Genomic DNA, 21,025 nt, shown 5'->3' on the forward strand with positions numbered 1-21,025 from the left:
AGTCTACAGTGATATTATAATTGTTGTTCTAATGAAATCTGAGCTGACATTATTGAGTGTGACTTATATCTTTGCAAACAAATTAAAAATGCGGTTAAAATCTTTTAGTTTTGTATAGCAGTTTAACAATTAAGATATTATGGGATTTATAATTTGGACCCAATAGTATCTTTTTTGTTTTCTGTTTCACCAATGAAAGTAGTGACAATTAAAGCCAGAGCACAACATTTAAGCATGTTAGTGTGAAATTTAACCTATTTGTCCATGCAGTCCTAACATGGGCAAGGCAGTAGCTAAAACACTTTGAGTATTGCTTATTATTTAAGGGATTAAATTAAAATAAATAAATATACATACATATACATATTTATATAATACTGAGAATATATTTATATATATAAATATATAAATATATTTATATAATACTTTAGACAATTATGCTGTCAGTGGGCAAATAGATGATACACAGGCTTTCATTGTTCAAAAATGAACCAATGTGATGTGAAAATTAAAGCAACTTCACCTCAGTAAAGCAAGCTAGACGCAAAAGCCCTATTTACTGATGTTTTGTTGTTAAGCTAAATAAAAATCTACATTATCAATGCTGAAAAGGTCCCTTATGAAATTGAAAATGGTCACATCCATCAGCCATGGGGCCATCCTTCCTCCAGCATGCAAAAGTAACTCCAATATTGATTAAGGATTTTAAAAAGTTTTGATTCAGCTTTTGTTTTGCTCTCCCTGTATCTCGTGTGCACATGAACGTGACGCGCGTGTACACATAAACGACAGTTCTGTGTGAATGGGGTGCGCAGATGTACAAATCTACAGTTGTTGACGGAGAGTTTGGGCTACTTATTAGAATTATGGGGATTGTTGGCCTGACAATAATTAGTTGGATAGAAACATTTTTAGTCTTATGCCTTACCTAGAATATAAAAACACATTTAAATACATTTACTATAATCATTACTATTAGAATGTGAAGAGAATTTCAACCAGCACAACAAAAAATGTTTCTGAAGACAATCACTGCACCTTTAAAGGGATAGCTCACCAAAAATAATAATTACCTCACTATTTACACTCTATTTTGTTCTTTCATTATGAGTTCATTTTATCTGTTGATCACAAAAGAAGATATTTTTGAAGAATGCCAGTTACATTGACTTCCGTAGCATTTTTTTTCCTTACAAAAGTCAATGTGAATCAGCATTCAGATGTCTTTCGGATGAGATGTTAAACTGAGGTTCTGACTCTTTGGTCATTAAAAATCCCATGGCACTTCTCAAAGTCTAGGGGTGTAACCTCGGTATCCTGGCCTAATTCCCTCCATCGGCCCTTACCTATAATGGCCTCCCAATCATCCCCATCTGCCGAATTGGCTTTATCACTGTCTCTCCACTCAGCTGGTGTGTGGTGAGCGCACTGGCGCCGTTGTCCTGTGGCTGCCGTCGCGTCATACAAGTGGATGCTGTACAATGGTGGTGGTGTGGAGAGACCCCCCTCATGATTGTGAAACGCTTTGTATAGCCATACACAATAAATGTACTATATAAAAATACACATTACACTATATTCTTCAAAAGATCTTTGTTTGTGTCAAACTGAAACAAAAAAAAAAAGAAACTCAAATAGGTTTTGAAGTATTGAAGGGTGAGTAAATGAAGGCAGAATTATCCCTACAGCATATTAAACCACATGATTTAAGCTATAATACCTTCACATTGCACAAGCTGAAATGCAATACTTAAGATTTGCCGATTTGTCCAAATCCCTGCGTATAACCCTATATATGCAGAAACTGCTTCTCGCCTAACACCGCTATATTAAAGTAACATGATGCCTAATTCTGCATCACACATCCATTTCCCTCCACCAGTAATCACAGGGGTTTGCTGAGGAGTTACTCTGAGCAATCAGGCTGAAACTTTTCCCATAATCAACCAGTTGCAGTAATCCTAAAGCCTTGAGAAAGAACCTGAGAGCGGGATTGAGAGGAAGGGAAGGCGCTGCTGCTGTCAGTCAGAGAGGAGGAATGAGACGAGGATGATCAAAGCTACCATTAGCACAGCAGACAGACTCTCAACAAGCCCCACAGAGCAATTAAGATATCATCAACATCACTGGTGGCCCAAAGTCATCTCAAACATCCACTTCAGGGCAGAAGAGATGGAGAGAGAGTGGGCGAGAGACAGAGGGCAGAGTTCGGACACGAGCAGACACTGCAAATTAAGATTTACAAGCTCACGCTGCACTCTAAATCTACAGCTTTAATTGCTGGCACACTGGAGCAGCTCTTTTTCATTTATTCTTTCTTATTTATGGAGGGTAAATGCCCTTGTTGCAGAGCCGGTTCTAGATTTTTAGGGGTCTTAAGCCAAACAGGAGGCTTCTGTCAAAGCATTAATTATCCACAAATCCTGCCAATCATCAATCATTCTGACCATCTGAGATTGTGTGGATATTAACACTACATGTAAGCCCTGTTAACCAAAGTGACTTTTATTAAAATTTTAGAAGTATAAACTAATGTAATGTATAAGAATGAGTAAATAGAGAAATAAATCTGTAAAATAACAGAAAATGTACTGGCAGTTTATTACAATGTTTTGGACTGTAATATACTACACCAGCCCAGACAATATATTACTTTAAAGTATGAAAAATAATAATAAAAAGTCACTTTTTAGATCTTTTCAAGGTTAAAAGTTGTTTAATGTAAGATCACAGTCCCATAATGCAATTCAAAAGCAAAAATAAACAGGGAAAAATAAAAAACTTAAATCACAAAATACAGAAAACTGCAAATTTATAGATATTTTTACATTGTAGAATCTACAGTAACCTATAACAGTAACGTTCTGTAAATTAATCACAGCAACAATACTGTATTTAAATTTACAACACTGTTTATCTTGCTGTATGTGTTAAAGTATTGTATATCTTTACTTAATTTTCACAATTTAAAATACAGTAACATACTGCATAACTATCCTATAGTAAAATTCAGTTTGTATTACAGTTAAATACTGTGTAATTTACAAAAATCGTATGCAGATATGTACAATAGCAAGGGTGCCAGGTTTTCGCAACACAACTAGTTCAATATCTAGTCAAAAATAATAATATTAAAACTTAAAATATCATTCATTGTATCATATTCATCCGCTTTTCCGGTGCTGGGACACAGGTTCAGCAGTCTTAGGAGAGAAACCCAGACTTCTGTCTCCCTGGACACTTTCTCCAGCTATTCCGGGGTGTTCCCTAGGCGTTCCCAGGCCAGCCGAAAATCATAGTCCCTCCAGCATGTCCTGGGTTTTCCCCAAGGCCTCCTCCTAGTGGGACATGTCTGGAACACCTGATATGCCTGAGCCACCTCAGCTGACTTCTCTCGATGTGGAGGAGCAGCGACTCTACTCCGAGCTCGTCCCGGGTGATAGAGCTCCTCACCCTATTTAGAAGGGTGCGCCCTGCCACACTGTGAAGGAAACTCATTTCGGTCCGAGATCTTGTCCTTTTGGTCATGACCCAAAGCTCATGACCATAGGTGAGAGTAGGAACGTAGATTGACCGGTAAATTTAGAGCTTTGCCCTTTGGCTCAGCTCCTTCTTTACCACAACGGACCGATACATCCACCACATTAGTACAGCCGCAAACACTCAAAATATGCCACTGTTTATTTGTAAAATACATACTTTACATCCGTAAGGCTTGAAGAGTACGCTGCTATTCTGAATCAATAATCGAAAACAGGAAGCAGTTGAAGCATGTCGTGTTTAAAACAATAATTTATCAAACTCCATTGTAATTAATCTGACTCTGTTAAAGTTGTTATTATCATGTCATCATAAATGTGTTTATATTAGTGTTTCATTCTACTGTCTGGATATTTAAACATGTAACTTAATAAACAGCTTTGCTTGCTTTAAGGCATTGAGACTCTCTTTATCGATGATAACAACTTTAATGGAGTCAGATTAATTACAATGGAGTCAGATAAATTATCGTTTTAAATATACCATCCTTCAATTGCTTTCTGTTTTCGATTATTAGTTCATATCAGAGCTTACACATCACTGTATGGATTATGAGTAGTTTCTCCTTGGACAATAACTGTATATTGTGTTATTAAAAACACAGATATCCTAATCCTACAGTTACAGTACATAACATCTAATTGAATTTTTGTCTGTTCATTCAGCACAGTTTCACAGGCAACAACTGGTGGTTTGGAGGGCTACACAACTTGCATGATGTCTGGGTTGCCAATTTCTGCAGTTTTCCTCCTACTTAGGCTATTTTTAGCATTCGCAGTGTTTTTTTTTTATTCCACTGATTTTGGTTTGACATTTCAAGTCAATTACATTTATATGCTATTATATGCCATTTTACACTATTACATTTAGCTTCCACCACTGAAAAATAGCTGTGTAGAATGATAAAACGGAGTAAACACATTTCTGTAAGGTGCAATACAGGAGAGACTGTGAGCCTCTGTTTTTGTTCCTATGGTAACAGACTGGCACGACTCTTTAGGGTTGTTGCTAAATAATAACTGCAAACTGTATGTACTGTATTCTACAGTGGAAGATTGATGATAGCAATGTTCTAAATGAATAATATTAAATTTTTTTTCAAAGGTGAAACCATTTATAATGCATACAGTTATATAAAGTATATGATTTGCAAATGAGTCGTGGCTTATTTTGAGTTTTGATATTATTGAACTGTACGCTTATTTCACGTGGCCACCATTTTAAAACACGAAAGCGAGGCTGCGGTGGGAAGAAACCCGAAAGTACAGGATCAGCACGGTAAACATTGATGCAACATGCTGTGGACTACAAACCTCCTGCTGTTGATGCAATTTTAATATGCAGATAAGGTGTAGACACTTTAATAGCATTCAGCTCAGTTTAATTTAAACAATTAAAAGCATATTAGGCATCAAACGAAATCGCAATTTCTTAAAGAGTTATACGCTAAAGTGTCCTCCTAGACATCAGTTCATGGCACGAGGTAACACAGTGGGGATGCTTCCCTGCTTCAGCCTATGTAACCCAGTGAGTGATAAAACATTGCAGTGTTTTGTAGCATATCCTTAATAGTGTTGGCATGATGTAAAAAAAACAAAAACATCCATTTCCTGCTAACTTTTAAGTGCCGCTGAGCGCGTTCTTAAACACCACTTATTTGTCATTGGGTTTACCAGTGCTCAACAGAAATGACTGTGATTGGCTGTGAAAGGTCATCACTTCACAGCTCCTCACCGAATGCAAACACGGATACACGGACACTGGAGTGTTTTAAAGCTGCGAAGATCAGTCGATTGCTTGTCTGTGTTTGCACTTGGTAATCATCGAAAATGCAATGAACTGATAACCTTCATGGCCAATCACAGTCATTTCTGTTGAGCACTGGTGAACCCAATGACAAATCCAATACAATCTCACATCAACTTTTTGATGTAATGGCTAATTCGTATGAATTTGTTCGATCTAATTTGTACAATTTACATTTCACCCAATGACAGTTAGTGTTAGGGGTGAGGTTAGGTGCCATGCCTCCTTATTAAAATCGTATAATTTTGTCTGACTGAACTTGAAATTAGACACTAAACTGACAAAACGTAAAATACTTGCATTTTCAAGTGAGATGAGGCTGGTCAATCAGTAATGTTTCAGAACTTGCTTAGCGGCACTTAAAAGATATAGCAACGGACATTTTTTAAAATAAATTTTAGTTCCGAAATTCAGTATCGTGACCGTCCTAACATAGTAAAAGAATCAGTTTCTTGAGTTTGATAAATAGCATCTAAACCATGTGTTTGGGAAAAATAACCTTAGCTAACTAGTGCCATTTCCCTTAACTTAGCTCAAATGAGGTCTGATATCTCTTTTTATTTTCACTTTCCATTCAGAACGGACCTTCGGAACTGACTCGGAAGGCAGTGAAATTATAATTTTTTTTATTTCTCTTTGCTGATAAGATATACAGCCAGGTACATAACATTCCCGTGTGACTCAGGTGATACTTCTGGGTTTCTTCCCACTGCAGCCTTGATTATGCTTTTAAAATGCCGGCCGCATGAAATCAGTCTATTCTTGGGCTATTTTTGACTTGACATTGATCTAGATTTGTGCAAAAACCTGCCTGCTTAAGGCTGATGTCACACTCACAGCAAATAGTATTAATATATCAGCAATATATTATATCCATACCTAATCTTATATGGTCAAAGTCATTCGCCTTCAATAAATAATTATTAAAATATATAATTCTGGGAGGCAGCAAGTCCAGAGATTATAGATTTTGACCAAGATATGACTAAACAGTGTTAATAAAATCACTATTGAGACTAGACATGGTCTAGTATAAAATTCTGATGGCATGATAACCTTGGATAAAAGTTTCACGGTATTGTGATTACTGCTCTAAAATATGTTCTTTTTACATGTCTGCATATAAAACAACAACTTTTTTCCTTTTTGTATAGAATATATTTTATTTTGAGGAACATTTTAAATATTTTTGAACAGTAAACATGTCAGGCTAAATAATTCAAATGAATCATTCACTTCTGCTGTCTTCATTAGTTTCAAATACACAGATTTCTTTACATTTTAAAACGGCATCTTTGGATATTTTTTTCTGATGGAGAAACTGTTGCCCTAAAAATTTATTTATAAAAAAATCTTACATATACCTTAGGAACAGTATAGCAGAAAATTTTGGCTGTTTTAAAACCTTGACTTTTCCAAATATACCTTGAAAACTGTTATCGTCCCATCCCTAATTGAGACTGAGAGAGTTTTACTCTGTTTATATGAATAAATATTTGGATATGGAAACTTTTTTCCTTGGATCACAATTTAACAAGCGGATATGGAGGATGGGTTCTGCCTTGTCGTGACGTTCAATGTATCTTCATTGCCCAAGTTTTGTAGCCGACAGGAGACAGTGACATTTACTGTAACCCACTCAGTTCAGTGGAAACACATGTTCTGTCAAGTGTATCATCAAAGCACAGGCTGCTCTTTCGTCCTTTCCCCCCAATTTCTGTATTTGTTGTGACAGGTGAGGAGGATTTGAAGAAAGTGTTCTTCACGCTGACGTGCTGCTGTCCTTTTTTAAAAGTATCTGCTGTCAGATTGTGATTTTTCAATGTAGCCCAAATAATATCTGGCAGCTACCCATGTTGTCTGGTCCTGTTTGCAACTTAACAATAGAAAGGAAGAGCGTGACATGGAAAGTTAACCACCAGTTTTGGTTTATACATTTTATTTGAGGAGAGGTTTATCGTAAGCAATGATAATATAATAATTCAATCATTCAATCGTTCATTTTTTTTTCAGCTTAGTCCCTTTTTTAATCTGGGGTTGCCACAGTGGAATAAACCTCCAACTTATCCAGCATATGTTTTACGCAGCAGATGCCCTTCCAGCTGCAACCCATAACTGAGAAACATCCATACACACTCATTCACACTCAAACACTTTGGACAATTTAGTTCACCCAATTCACCTGTACCGCATGTCTTTGGACTTGTGGTGGAAACTGGAGCATATGGAGAAAAGCCACAGGATCAATGGAAGAACATGCAAACTCCACACAGAAATGCCAACTAACCCAGCCAAGGCTCAAACCAGCGACCTTCTTACTGTGAGGCGATTATGCTAATGGCAGAGTCCTGAGAATAAGGGAAATTAACAATAGAATCTCTTTTTTATCTTACAGTTTTTGGTGCCAAAAATGCAGATTTTAAGAACAACATTATTTAGATTTTTTATATTTGTATATTTGTTACATTTTATGTAGTACAACAATCAATAGTATTTTTAGAATAATAAACCCTTTTTTTAAAAATAATTACTTTAAAAATGTGCATATAGTTTAATTTTATGGACAATTAATTTTTAAAAGATTTGGGTTCGATAAGATGATACTGTATTCTTACCAAGGAGGCTCTATTTATATGGTCACAATGCAGTAAAACTGTAATAATGTAAATACTATTCTATCATGCTAAGAATTTCTGCTTGGCTAATACGTTACAAAATAGATAAAAGTAATTATTTCAGTATATTATGTTTAGTAACCAAGTTTAAATCTTATGAACAGAATAACTCAAAGTCATGATACGCACTTGTTGAGTAATTGCATTATTTATGTATTTTTATTTCACATTTTTTGGAAAATAGACATGCACACTCATATACAGTTGAAGTCAGAATTATTAGCCCCCTTTGAATTTTTTTCTCTTTTATATTTCCCAAATAATGTTCAACAAAGTAAGGAAATTTGCACAGTATGTCTGATAATATTTTTTCTTCTGGAGAAAGTTGTTGTTTTATTTCGGCTAGAATAAAAGCACTTTTTAATTTTTTAAAATCCTTTTAGGGGTCAATAATATCAGCCCCTTATAGCTATATATTTTTTTCAGTAGTCCACAGAACAAATCATTAATATACAATGACTTGCTTAATTACCCTAACCTGCCTAGTTAACCTAATTAACATAGTTAAGATTCCTGAAAAGTAATGAAAAATATCTAGTAAAATATATTTTACTGTCATCATGGCAAAGATAAAATAAATCAGTCATAGGAAATGAGCTATTAAAACTCTTATGTTTAGAATTGTGTTGAAAAAATTTCTTCTCTCCGTTAAACAGAAATTGACAAAAAATATATACAGGGGGGATAATAATTCAGGAGAACTTACTTTTTACTTAAACTGTATATTTGTTTATTTTTCAGAATAATGCTAAATAAAATAAAAAAATATATAATGCAATTACTCAACGAGTGTTAAACATGACCTTGTGAGTATATTATGTTTAATTTTTATTAATTTTTGTTATGTATTATTTTTATTACTTATTATTATTTTATTGAAGCTGAATACCTTAAGAAAAGTCTCATCCTGAGCTTACTCAAGATTTTAACTCAAAATAATTGGGCTAAATTGCATTCTGAACCAAAGCTGTGCAGTATCGGGGTAAATGCACACATAATTTTAATTTAAGTCAGCCCCGGGGCTTCCGGTTAATTGTCATCCCATACAAAATTGCAGCGAGTAAGATCTGATGTCTTTTACAACCTGTGAGCTTCACTGCCTGGCTGAGATACCATATAAAGTGGTTATCAGACCAAATAAGAAGCACTGCATTAAATTATATTTTTCTGCACCATGTCTTTAAAATATGGAAATTAAATTACACCAGTATTTTCAATGGAGTTTCTGCGCTGGCTTGCAACCAAATGGATACTTAAGTCTATTTAACTGATGATATTTGTATTACATTACAACACTGATGCTGTAAAAATCTTGTGTAATTGAAAATAGTCACATAAAGCTCTCACCGGAAGTTCATCATTGGCTGAAAAACACTAGCTATGCATATAGCCCATTGTATCAACATTAAGCTGAGTGTTTGTTTTCCTAATGTTTTAGGAGTAAGGAGTGACCCCTCTCCTCTGGTTTAGATGGCAGACGGTCGGCAGCCCGAGGACAGTGGCCCCCAGTGGTCATCTCCGGGAGCCCAGGGCTCATCCTCCCCAGGTGGGCATGGAGAGAATGGCTTCTCTTCCTCCTACAGGACCTGTCAGCCGGGCGCTGGTTCTGCCACTTATGCCAAAGAGAATGGCTTCAATGGAGACCTCACCTCTGGACATGCTGTAACTGCTGGTGAGAGCCTTTTAATGCAGTAATCATGGATGTCCTTTCAAATTAGCTTCTGTCCGCAAGAATCTCTGGCACTCAATCAGTGGCTAGCTTTGGACTTTATATTCTTTATATTGTATGCTGTTGTTTAGGATTTTCTTTCCAAGTTGTCATATGGTTGTATGGTAGAGGTGAAGCAGTCTTGTCTAGTCACAGTGTGATTTACAGCTTAGCGTCTGGTCTTCAAGGCAGTTTGTTTTGGCCAGAAACTGCCCACTTACAGTAGGAGGTTGTAAGATTGTTTATGTTGTATATTCATTAAACGTGTAAAAAGCACAGTAATAGACTTGCTTGAGGACAAATAATTTTTTCTTTGAGAAGATTAATCTGATTGAAACTGGTGGTACTACCCCGCAGTTAAATTGTCAGTCATTAGCTATTTTTCTATTCAAAGTTCTGTATTTAACTTGTAGGAAAACTTGAATTATTATATCAGTTATTTGCATTATTTGCAAATAGAGTAGCGTTTAGATCTGATGTGTTCAAGAGAACAAAATCCAGTAACACTTTATTTTGATGGTCCATTTAAGTATTAGTAGACTGCCTGCTTAATATATGTTGATACTGCTTCTTCAACAGACATTTAGCTGACTATAAGAAACTTTGCAAGTACATTTAAACTTAACTAACCCTAATCTAACAGTCTGCTTATAATCTAATGAGACTTAGTTGACATGTACAGTTAAAGTCAGAATTATTAGCCCCTTTTGATTTTATTTTATTTTTTAAATATTTCCCAAATTATGTTTAACAGGGCAAGGAAATTTTCACAGTAGGTCTGATAATATTTTTTCTTCTGGAGAAAGTCTTATTTTTTTTATTTCGGCTAGATTAAAAGAAGTTATTAATTTTTTAAAAAACATTTTTGGGACAAAATTATTAGCCCCTTTAAGCTAATTTCTTTTCAATAATCTACAGAACCATCGTTAAACAATAACTTGCCTAATTACCCTAACCTGCCTAGTTGACCTTATTAACCTAGTTAAGCCTTTAAATGTCACTTTAAGCTGTATAGAAGTGTATTGAAAAATATCAAGTAAAATATTATTTACTGTCATCATGTCAAAGATAAAATAAATCACTTTTTAGAAATAATTTTTTAAAACTATTATGCTGAGAAATGTGCTGAAACCATATTCCCTCCGTTAAACAGAAATTGGTGAAAAAAAAAATAAACAGCGGCGCTAGTAATTCAGTGGGGCTAATAATTCTGACTTCAACTGTAGATGCAGTGTAACTTAAATTCAACAAATGGACCATCAAAATAAACTGTGACCCAAAATCCTCATCTGTTGGAGCCCTGATCAGCTATAAAAATGGATGCTGTTGCAATCAGGGAAATAAACGTTGTTGTTTTTTCCTACATAAAAAAATAAAATTCTTGGCCTATACAGTAAGTTTAGCATGTTTTGTGACCTGACAGTTTTACCCTTGATTTGGTTTATTGGCACATGTAGGGTCCTATTACTTTTATTATTAATAAATATGCACTATTTTAATGCTGATTGAAAAATAAAATGTAATAATAGAAAATAATTGTTAAATAAAAAATAAATTAAAAATAAGGTTAAATAAATTAAAACCTCATTCAGTTTAACAACAATGTATTACAGCTTTAACTAAAAACAGATATTTCAGGAACCCAATGAAATGTTTTATGGTTATCAAATTAAACTAAAATATCAAATTAAACCAGACTTTTATTTCAACTGGTTGTTGGACTATGACATCACTTTTCTGACATAAAACGCTGGAGAAGTGATTCTCATATTAATCTGTGACATTTTGTTATACAAGTTCTGTTTTTATGAATAGATTTCCCAAATTAATCTATGTTTTGCCCGTGGTGGAAAAAAACCCAATCTGACCCAATGTACAGTATATTACAAACCAATATTTATTTAAAATGTGTTAAATGGGTTTTAAAAGAATGAAAAAGAAAAGAAAGACATAATAGTGCGATCTGTTGGATGCAACGCAGTGCTCATTCAGAAAAGTTAAAGCTAAACAAATATGTTTTTAGTCTTGATTTGTATGTACCTAATGTTGGAGCACATCTGATCATTTTTGCAAGCTGATTCCAGCAACGGAGGGCGCAGTAGCTGAAGGTGGATTCACCCTGCTTTGACTGAACTTTTGAAATTTCTAATTTGGGATCATAAAGATTTGAGTGATCTGTTGGGTTGGTATTCAGTGAGCATATCTGTAATGTATTGAGGTGATAGGCAATTAGGGATTTATAGACAGTATATTAATACTTTGAAATCTATTCAGAATGTAACTGGGAGCTGATGTAAAAACCTGAGGACGGGTGTGATATGCTCTGATTTCTGGCTCTGGTCTGACCGCAGTGTTCTAGATGAGCTGCAACTGCCTGACTGTCTTTTTGAGAAGGCCAGTGAGGAGTCATTGCAGTAATCCACCCTGCTGATGATAAAAGCATGAACAAGTTTCTCTAAGTCTTCACTGGAAACAAAGCATCTGATACTTGCACTGTTTTTGAAATGATAGTATGCTGATTTACCTACTGCTTTGACCTGATTACTGAAACTCAGATCTGACTCACCAAGATTCTTGACCTTTTTTTTGTTGTTTGACCCCCTTAGAGCATGTATGGCAATGCATAATCAGATATTATGAATGAATGTGTAAAGCATCATCAGTGATTTGTTTTTCTAAAGCCTCTTGAAATTAATCAAAAGACAAACATATTTCTGAACAAAGATCCCAAACGCATTAAAAGCATTTATTTCCCCTCAAAATAATAGAGTAATATAACCATGAAATATGCAGTAAGTGTTGTCTGTTGTCTGTCCATTCTTCTATGCATAGAAATGCCATTCCTAGAAACTGCTAAATCTGGTGCGATGGCGCAGTAGGTAGCATGATCGCCTTACAGCAAGACGGTCGCTTGTTTGAGCCTCACAGTCAGCTATAGGTCTGTTGGCGTGTCTGAGTTTGCACGTTCTCTCTGTTGACGTGGGTTTCCTCCGGGTGCTCCGCTTTCCCCCACAGGTCCAAAGACATGCTGTATAGGCTCATTCCGCTGTGGCGACCCCAGATTAATAAAGAGACTAATCTGAAAAGAAAATGAATGAATGTATTTATTGAGATTTGTCCGCTGTCTAATCATGTGTTGAGGTTATGTCACATGAGATTTTTGTTGAGCATCTTGGAATTTTGCCTTAAATTTAATTCCAGCAAAGTTTTTACACATGATGTCTTATTGTATTACAATTGTATCTGCCTCAATTGAGCGCATAAGACTTTTATATCCCTTTAAAGATTTTATGTGCACGTTGCTTCTGATGTTTTTTTTAATGCGATAACCTAAAGTAAAACCTTGAAAGTGCTCCTACTATAGGTGTGCTGTCCAAGTCTGAATCTAAAAGTCAAGATGACAAAAGGCAAAACCATCATGGGAGTGAATGTTTGCGAACATAAAAGTCCTATTGCTGGAGGCCATTGGAGGACGACTGAAATTTTATAATGGATGGTTTAGTTGTGGAGCCAAACTGCATATTATTCACACACAGTTAATCGCAATACTTCATAAAGGACATGACAATCCCTCTGCTTTCCATCCTGCGTGACAGCTCGTAATGCAAGTGAAAGGAATGACATAATTAACCCAAAAATTAACAATTACTGTATGTCTGGTTTTTCCCATTGCAATGACAGACTAGGGTTAATAACAGTCTGTGAGGCCATTATAAAAGTCAATGTGTGTCAATCATTTTCGCTTCAATCTCTGATGCTGTTTAACCCTATGGAGTCTCAGGTGGTTTTGGGGGCTTGGAGAAGTTTTGGCTTGTTCTTGAGATGTGTGCTTTTTTAAAAAACAAATCTGTATTGATGACTAAAGTACGATGACGCTGAATTCAGCACAAGTACACGTTTGTGTTTTGGAGAAAACAAAGGATATGAAGGGTTAGTAAACAAACCAAAATAATATTTAGAGCCAGAAAAAAAACATTTTTCCATTTACTGTGAGTGATGATTAGCATTTCTTCTGGACGTATATGGAGAGAAATGCTCAAAAAAAGTAAATAAATCTTTGACAGCTCACCTAAAATTACAGTATATACATTTTGATTACTTATTTATATTTTAGGATCATTATTTAGTATCATTATTGTTATGGTTAATCTTTTTTATGCTTTCTTTTCAATAAGCTAAGCTTTCTATAAAGAAAATAAAGCATATGAATGGTTAGTAAACAAACCAAAATAAGATTTAGGACCAAAAAAAAAAAAAAAAAATTTCCTTTACTGTGAGTGATAACCAACGTCTGATGAGATGGGCTTTGTTTGTCCAAGCTTTTAACTTGGAAATGAAACATGTTGCTGGTAAAGATATTGTGCTGGCCGATGCAATGTCATGTATTACTATATGGTGAGGAGTGGTGTTTTATCTATTTCTGTTCTGTTTTACCAGTCAGCATTTTGGTGGTGGAGGTCTTATATGTGGCGCTCACTCTATAATTATTACTTTCAATTGATATTATTTTGTCTTTTCAGTCTTCTATTGGTTGATTTGGTGACGTTAGGTTTTTAAAACAGAAGGAAGCAGATCTCTTTCTCTAGCTCATTCCTCCATGCCACCACAGTTTCTGACGGCTTTGCTGTTGTGTTCTCTTTTGTATTTTTGTATGTACCTGACATTTTTGTCTTTAAAACAAGTCAAGTGCCGTAATTGGGTTGAAAGTTGAGTAAACTTAATGTCCTGAAGTTTGTTGCTTTAAAACTTTTAAGTGTAGTTTTTGTGTGTGTGTGTTGAAAGTTGAGTAAACTTAATGTCCTGAAGTTTGTTGCTTTAAAACTTTTAAGTGTAGTTTTTGTGTGTGTGTGTGTGTGTGTGTGTGTGTGTGTGTGTGTGTGTGTGTGTGTGTGTGTGTGTGTGTGTGTGTGTGTGTGTGTGTGTGTGTGTGTGTGCGTGTGCGTGTGCGTGTGCGTGTGTTTGTTTTACAGTGTAGTTGGACTTCCCCATCTCTTGTAGTTTTGGGTTGTTTTGCTGATTAAGATAAAGATGTTTAACTGAGCAAAGAAATTTTCACAGTATGTCTAATAATATTTTTTTCTTCTGGAGAAAGTCTTATTTGTTTTATTTCATCTTAAATAAAAGTAGTTTTTATTTTTTTAAAACCCATTTTAAGGTCAAAATGATTTGCCCCTTTAAGCTATATTTTTTCAATAGTCTACACAGAACAAACCATCATTATACAATAACTTGCCTAATTACCTTAATTTGCCTAGTTAACCTAATTAACCTAGTTAAGCCATTAAATGTCACATTAAGCTGTATAGAAGTGTCTTGAAAAATATCTATTCATATTATTTACTGTCATCATGGCATATTTACAATATATCAGTTATCAGTTATCATTTTTCCATTAGTATCTGAGATCATCTATATTAACATTAGCAAGCAATAATATTAATATTGCCTATATTCACATGAACGTTATATGTAGGAAATAACACTTTTATTATATATGAGAAGCTAAATTACCATTGTTTAGTTAAATTATAAAAATAAAAATACAAAATAATTAACTCTCGAAGTTATTTAAAAAATATTTTCTACTGTTTTTTTAAAAGGGAGAATATTTTTAAAGAACTTTTAAACGCAATATTTTAATAATTGATTTTTAATAACTAATTTCTTTTGTGTTTGCCACGATTTTATTAGTTACTATTTTAATAGTTTTAAGCTTAAAGTGCATTTTAAGGCTTAAATAGGTTAACTAGGCAGGTTAAACAGTAAAGTCATTGGACAACATTGTTTTGTTTTCATTTTATAGGGAGAGGGGTTTACAAGTTTGTTACATTTATATATATATATATATATATATATATATATATATATATATATATATATATATATATATATATATATATATATATATATATATACACATTAAAAACATACAAGACCAATGTAGCATTTTAAGACCAAGGGTGGTAGAGCTTTTCGTACAGTGCGCCTAAGCTATGGAATAGTCTACCTATCAGCATCAGGAATGTGGCTTCTCTGAACTGTTTCAAGAAACTTCTCAAGGCTCACCTTTTTTTACTCTTGCTTTAATTTAGGTTAATTATTTCTGTCAATCATTCATTTTTATTGTTCATATTTTATTGTCTTATTTTGGTGTTTTTACTGTTTTTATTGTTCTGCTTTGTTACTGTTCGGCGCACTATAATAATACATAAATAAAATGTATTATTGTTATTATTATTATCATCCAAAAAATAAATATGAGAAAAAAGTATGATAAGAAATGTGGTGAAAACTTTAAAATGTAAAAAAAAAAAAAAAAGAAATTAAAATAAAAATATATTAAAAATATATTATATATAATATATTATATATTAAATATATATATATATATATATATATATATATATATATATATATATATATATATATATATATATATATATATATATATATATATATATATATATATATTAAATATATATATAATAATAATAATATATTTTTTAGTTGTTTAAATTCGTTCTTTTAGACAACTGCTCATCAAGGCTGCATCATTTTGGTCGAAAAATACAATAAACAGTCTTTTTTCATTTTAAAGCAGAGAGTGTACAGTAGACGCCTCTGGCATGAAGAAGTAAGTTAGAACAGAGCTTTTCTGTCTGGATATTTATGGGGCCTCAGGGGTGTAAGAGGGAGAAAATGAGGTGGCGCTTCTCATGTCAGCACAAAAATGTAAAAGGAAAAATTGCAGGGATGCTGAACAAAGGTCTGGCAGAGTAAATTGCAGGGGAGCAGCTGCAGTGGCAGCCCTGTGATAGTGAGAGCTGCTGCTGTGAAGCTGCTCACACTGCTGTTAATTACCTCTGTAATGATGGATCATAACTGCCTATTACACACACACACACACACACACACACACACACACACACACACACACAAACACAAACAATAGCGTCACTCCTGTAACAGCATACAGTACATACACACACAAGCACACATAGACATGTACTGTTACAACCAATTGACAAAATCTAAGTTAAAATGTCGACTGTAAAAAAAAATAAAAAAAGTTACGTTTTTATTTGTACACTGAGATAAGTAATTGATTGCATTTACAATTTTTTTAAGGTAAGTGATTGCAAAAAAATTATATGCGGTGAATTTATTCAAACAAATTAAATTTGGTAATGTTCGGCTTAATTTGCTTGTTTAAATTCAGACCATAAAAAGTCTTTGAAAAAAGAAGAGTAAGTAATAAGTAAATCCAATTAATAATTTTTTAGTGTGTGTAATCTGTCTTTGTTTTTTCCCTAAAGTATCCCCCTTCCAAAAATTTTTTAAATAAAAATGAATGAATAAATAAATAAATAAAAAATACATAATAAAAAAAATAAACACATTAAAAAAAATAAATAAATAAGAAAATAAATAAATAAATAAATAAATAAATAAATAAATAAATAAATAAATAAATAAATAAATGCAAAATATAAATGACAAATATTTGAAAAACATTTACAATGTCACAGGAGGCCTAATAAGTTAGACCTTTAACTGTATAGTACAAAACAAATATAGAAACAAAACTACAATAATTATTGTTAATTAAAGCCTTGCGAAAAAAATATGTGTGTTAAACTTATTTGTTACGTCAATCTTGTCAGTGCTATAATTCAAAAAGATAATGATTTGCACTCAAATAATTGCTTTTTATTTTTATTTTATATTTTATTTTATTTATCTATTTATTTTTTACCTTTTTCACCCGAAAAAAATAAAAATAAAAACAGTGTGAAGCAAATACTTATTGAGTGCCAATCATTACCTTTTTGAATGTTAGTAGATTAATAAAACATTGAAGGGAAGATTTCTAAAAGATCATGCATTCTATAACTATTTCATGATTAAATTACATTTTAAATTAAATAGTAAACTAAATATTACTAACCTTTTTATGATGTTAATGCAACCGTGTGACAGACACTGTGAATAAAGAATGTTTTAAAGGTATAATTTACCCGAAAATTGTAGTCTTGTCAATTTACTCACTTTCACATAAGAAAATATTTGAAAGAATGCTGTTAATTAGTTTAGGTGATCCATAAAGGCTTCATTATTTTTAATCTTTCTGATTGCATACCATTCTCATTATTTAAAATATTAATCTTGTGACCGTTTACGTTTTACAAAAATAACGCAGCTAATGTAGAATAATCACCCTGTGCGTGATTATTTCACTTTACTTAATTGTTAAAAATTAAAAATTGCATCGATACTGAAACACAAAATTTTAATGTTAAAATATAATTCTTTATAATTTTGTGGTGAATTATTTTTTTTATGCAAATGTTTAAATGTGCCTCGATTCAATGACACTGCAGTCTAAAAGAATCAGACATTAAATGGATGTTTGAAATTTTGCTGTCGTAGAACAATACTCATGTTAGAAGTCATACGAGTTTAGTCAGGGTTGAAATAAACACATCAGCAGAACTGTTGACAGGCTAACGTGTAGATGAAGGGTGAGGATGAAGAGTTAGAGATGAAGAGACGGATGCAAAACAGGTCATTCAGTGTGTGGCTTTTCTGCACGTAGAAATGCTCAAAGCAAAAAGAAATCTGTCACACATGACAGCTCACCCAAAACTATATACATTTTAATTCCTTTTTTTCTTATAATCATTGTAAAATACAAAAAAATATTTAAAAATAACTCAATTAGAAAAATTGTATAATAATAATAATAATTATATATATTTTTTATAATTTGTTCTACTAGTTTTGAAATTGTGAAGTTTGCTGATTCACCCAAGATATCTAATGTCAATTCAGTACTATTTGATGTAGTGGCTAATTCATATGAGTTTGTCTGAATGCTCAGTGACGGCTGAGTTTAGCTGTGGGGTTTGGTGCCAAACTTCTTTTTAAAAATCGACTGAACATGTATGAATTAGTACAAATCAGCCACCAAACTGACAAAAAGTAAAATAATTACGCCTCCTTGTGAGATCAGGCTGTATACACACATACATAGTATTAAGTGTGTTTGCACATTTGGCTATATAATTAAATATGTTTAGGTTCTCTTTTTGTCCAAGTGCATCATGGATTTTCCGCCATACTTCAGTCATATTTCGATTTTGGTTTTTCATCTCAAGCCAATTGTGTTGCTTTATTTTACTGATTTCTCTGTATACTGTTACACTGTTAGGGCTTGACATGAACTTTTTTGATCACCAGCCAATGCAGCTAGTAGATTTCCAACATTACTAGCCACTCGCCATTTTCACTAGCCACAATTTTATTGTTGGGAAAATATATTTTATACTAATAAATTTCACTTTGACTTGCTAAAATTACTTGATTTAGATTTTGCATTATCTCCACATGCCTCATTTATTTCACTTTTTGTGTGTCGTGTATGAGCTTGCTCAATGTTCATGAGCAAATGGGTCATGGTTTCATATAGCATTACAATGTTTTTATTTCACATCATTTTCAGAGCTCAAAATGAAGGGTTTACCAAATTTATCTTTGACCACACCACACATAAACAATTAATTATTTCTAAGCAACAAATTTTAAATGTGTCAAAACAAGCAAAATATAGCTGTATACTATACTTTTTATTTAACAAAACATATGCACAGTAATCTGTTCTGGCTAAAGGTCCCAGATCACCAGACCAGTTAAGTACACATAAATGGGAAGTTAATCTCTCATTAAAGTATATAATATGCAAATAATCTGGTTAAAACGATAAATAAAATGGTTCAAACGAAAGCAACCGGTGCTGCTTACAAAAATACACATCTAGAACTCTTGAAAGCAGCAAGACTGTGGGTGCATGTTGATCACTTTTTGTCTAGTCTATTTAAAAGAGAATCGATCACATCAATTTTGTTTCTAGACACAGTTGCTTCACGCAAGAAAACGAGAGTGCGCCTTACCTCAGCTAGCGCAAGTGATCATCCTCTCATTTGGTAATCACCTGCTTTCTATTGCTTGTGTGAATGCAATTATTTTTGTCAGTCGTTTTGCTTCTCAAATTCTAGGATAACCTTTGCATGCATATTGGTCCATCCTTATTGTCAAACTCTGCTTTTAAGAATTATTATACAGGAAAATTATTTTTAAACCAGCCAAAGTGGCTAGTGGGAGTGTCTGTCTTTCCCACCACTGCTAAAAATCTACTTGCATTTGGCGGGTTGGTGGGTGATAATGTCAAGCCCTGCTGTTACTAAGCAGTGTTATGTTTTGATATTCAACTCTTTCATCTTAAAAGATCAGGGGATGTCGGATTCCTTATGATATGATCCCTTTTAAGAGGACTTGAAACACTTAAAAAAAAAAACTTTCTAAATTATTTGTCTGAACATTGCCGTTGCTTCACTATTGGGAATTCCTCTATATTTTCAAGAAAGTTGTTAGTATCTATTTAATTAATTTTGTAATTAGTTTGTGTGCACATTTTTTAAATAACTTATTTAAACAAAATAGATTTAGTTTCTCTTTTTCGCCTAGTGTGTCAAGGATTTTCAGACATATTCCAGTCATATTTTGATTTATTTGACTGTTTTTCCACCACAAGCCTTTTTTGTTATTTATTTTACCAACTTCTCTGTTCTTTGTACTGTTACTCAGCAGTGTTATGTTTTGATATCCAGCTTTTTATCCAGAATGTTGAATTCCTTATGATATAATCCCTTTTAAGAACACTTGAAACACTTTCTTAGCTTTCTAAAGCCTTTGTCTGAACATTTTCATGGCTACACTATTGGGAATTCCCCTTTAATTCCAAGAATGCCATTAGAATCTATTTAATTTAGTGTGTGTGCACATTTGTCTATATCATTAAATACATTTAGGTAAAATCCATGACAGAATGTCTACAGGAATGTTTTAAAACAACTTATTTAAACAAAATACAGTTTCAGGTTCTCTTTTTGGCAAAGTGCTTAAAGGAATTTCAGCCATATTCCTGTCATATTTTGAATATGACTGTTTCTTATCACAAGCCGTTTCTGTTGATTTATTTACTGTTCTTTGTAGGGTTAGTAAGCAGTGTTATGTTTGATATTCAGCTCTTTCATCTTAAAAGATAAGAGGATGGATATTTGTGATATTTATGATATGATCTCTTTTAAGAGCACTTGAAACACTTTCTCAGCTTTCTAAAGCTTTTGTCTGAACATTGTCATTGCTTCTATTGGGAATTCCTCTATAGTTTCAAGAATGTTGTTAAAGTCTATTTATTTTGTTTACTATTAATATACTGTTCACTATAGGCCATGAC

At 33.3% G+C, this 21,025-nt stretch overlaps 1 protein-coding gene across 32 annotated transcripts in view; it reads left to right on the forward strand.

The window, feature by feature from the left end:
• The window catches only part of map2 (microtubule-associated protein 2), a 208,745-nt gene that overhangs the window by 127,039 nt on the left and 60,681 nt on the right, over window positions 1-21,025 (forward strand). For all 32 annotated transcript variants that reach the window (XM_087266334.1, XM_087266335.1, XM_087266337.1 and 29 more), the window contains exon 4: window positions 9,460-9,693. In XM_087266334.1, coding sequence (XP_087122460.1) covers window positions 9,492-9,693 — 202 coding nt within the window. In that variant the 5' untranslated portion in view covers window positions 9,460-9,491. The remainder of the gene's footprint in view (window positions 1-9,459; window positions 9,694-21,025) is intronic.

Source organism: Danio rerio, chromosome 9 (genome assembly GCF_052040795.2).
Source record: "Danio rerio strain M-AB ecotype USA chromosome 9, GRCz13ab, whole genome shotgun sequence".
Classification (NCBI taxonomy): Eukaryota; Metazoa; Chordata; class Actinopteri; order Cypriniformes; family Danionidae; genus Danio; species Danio rerio.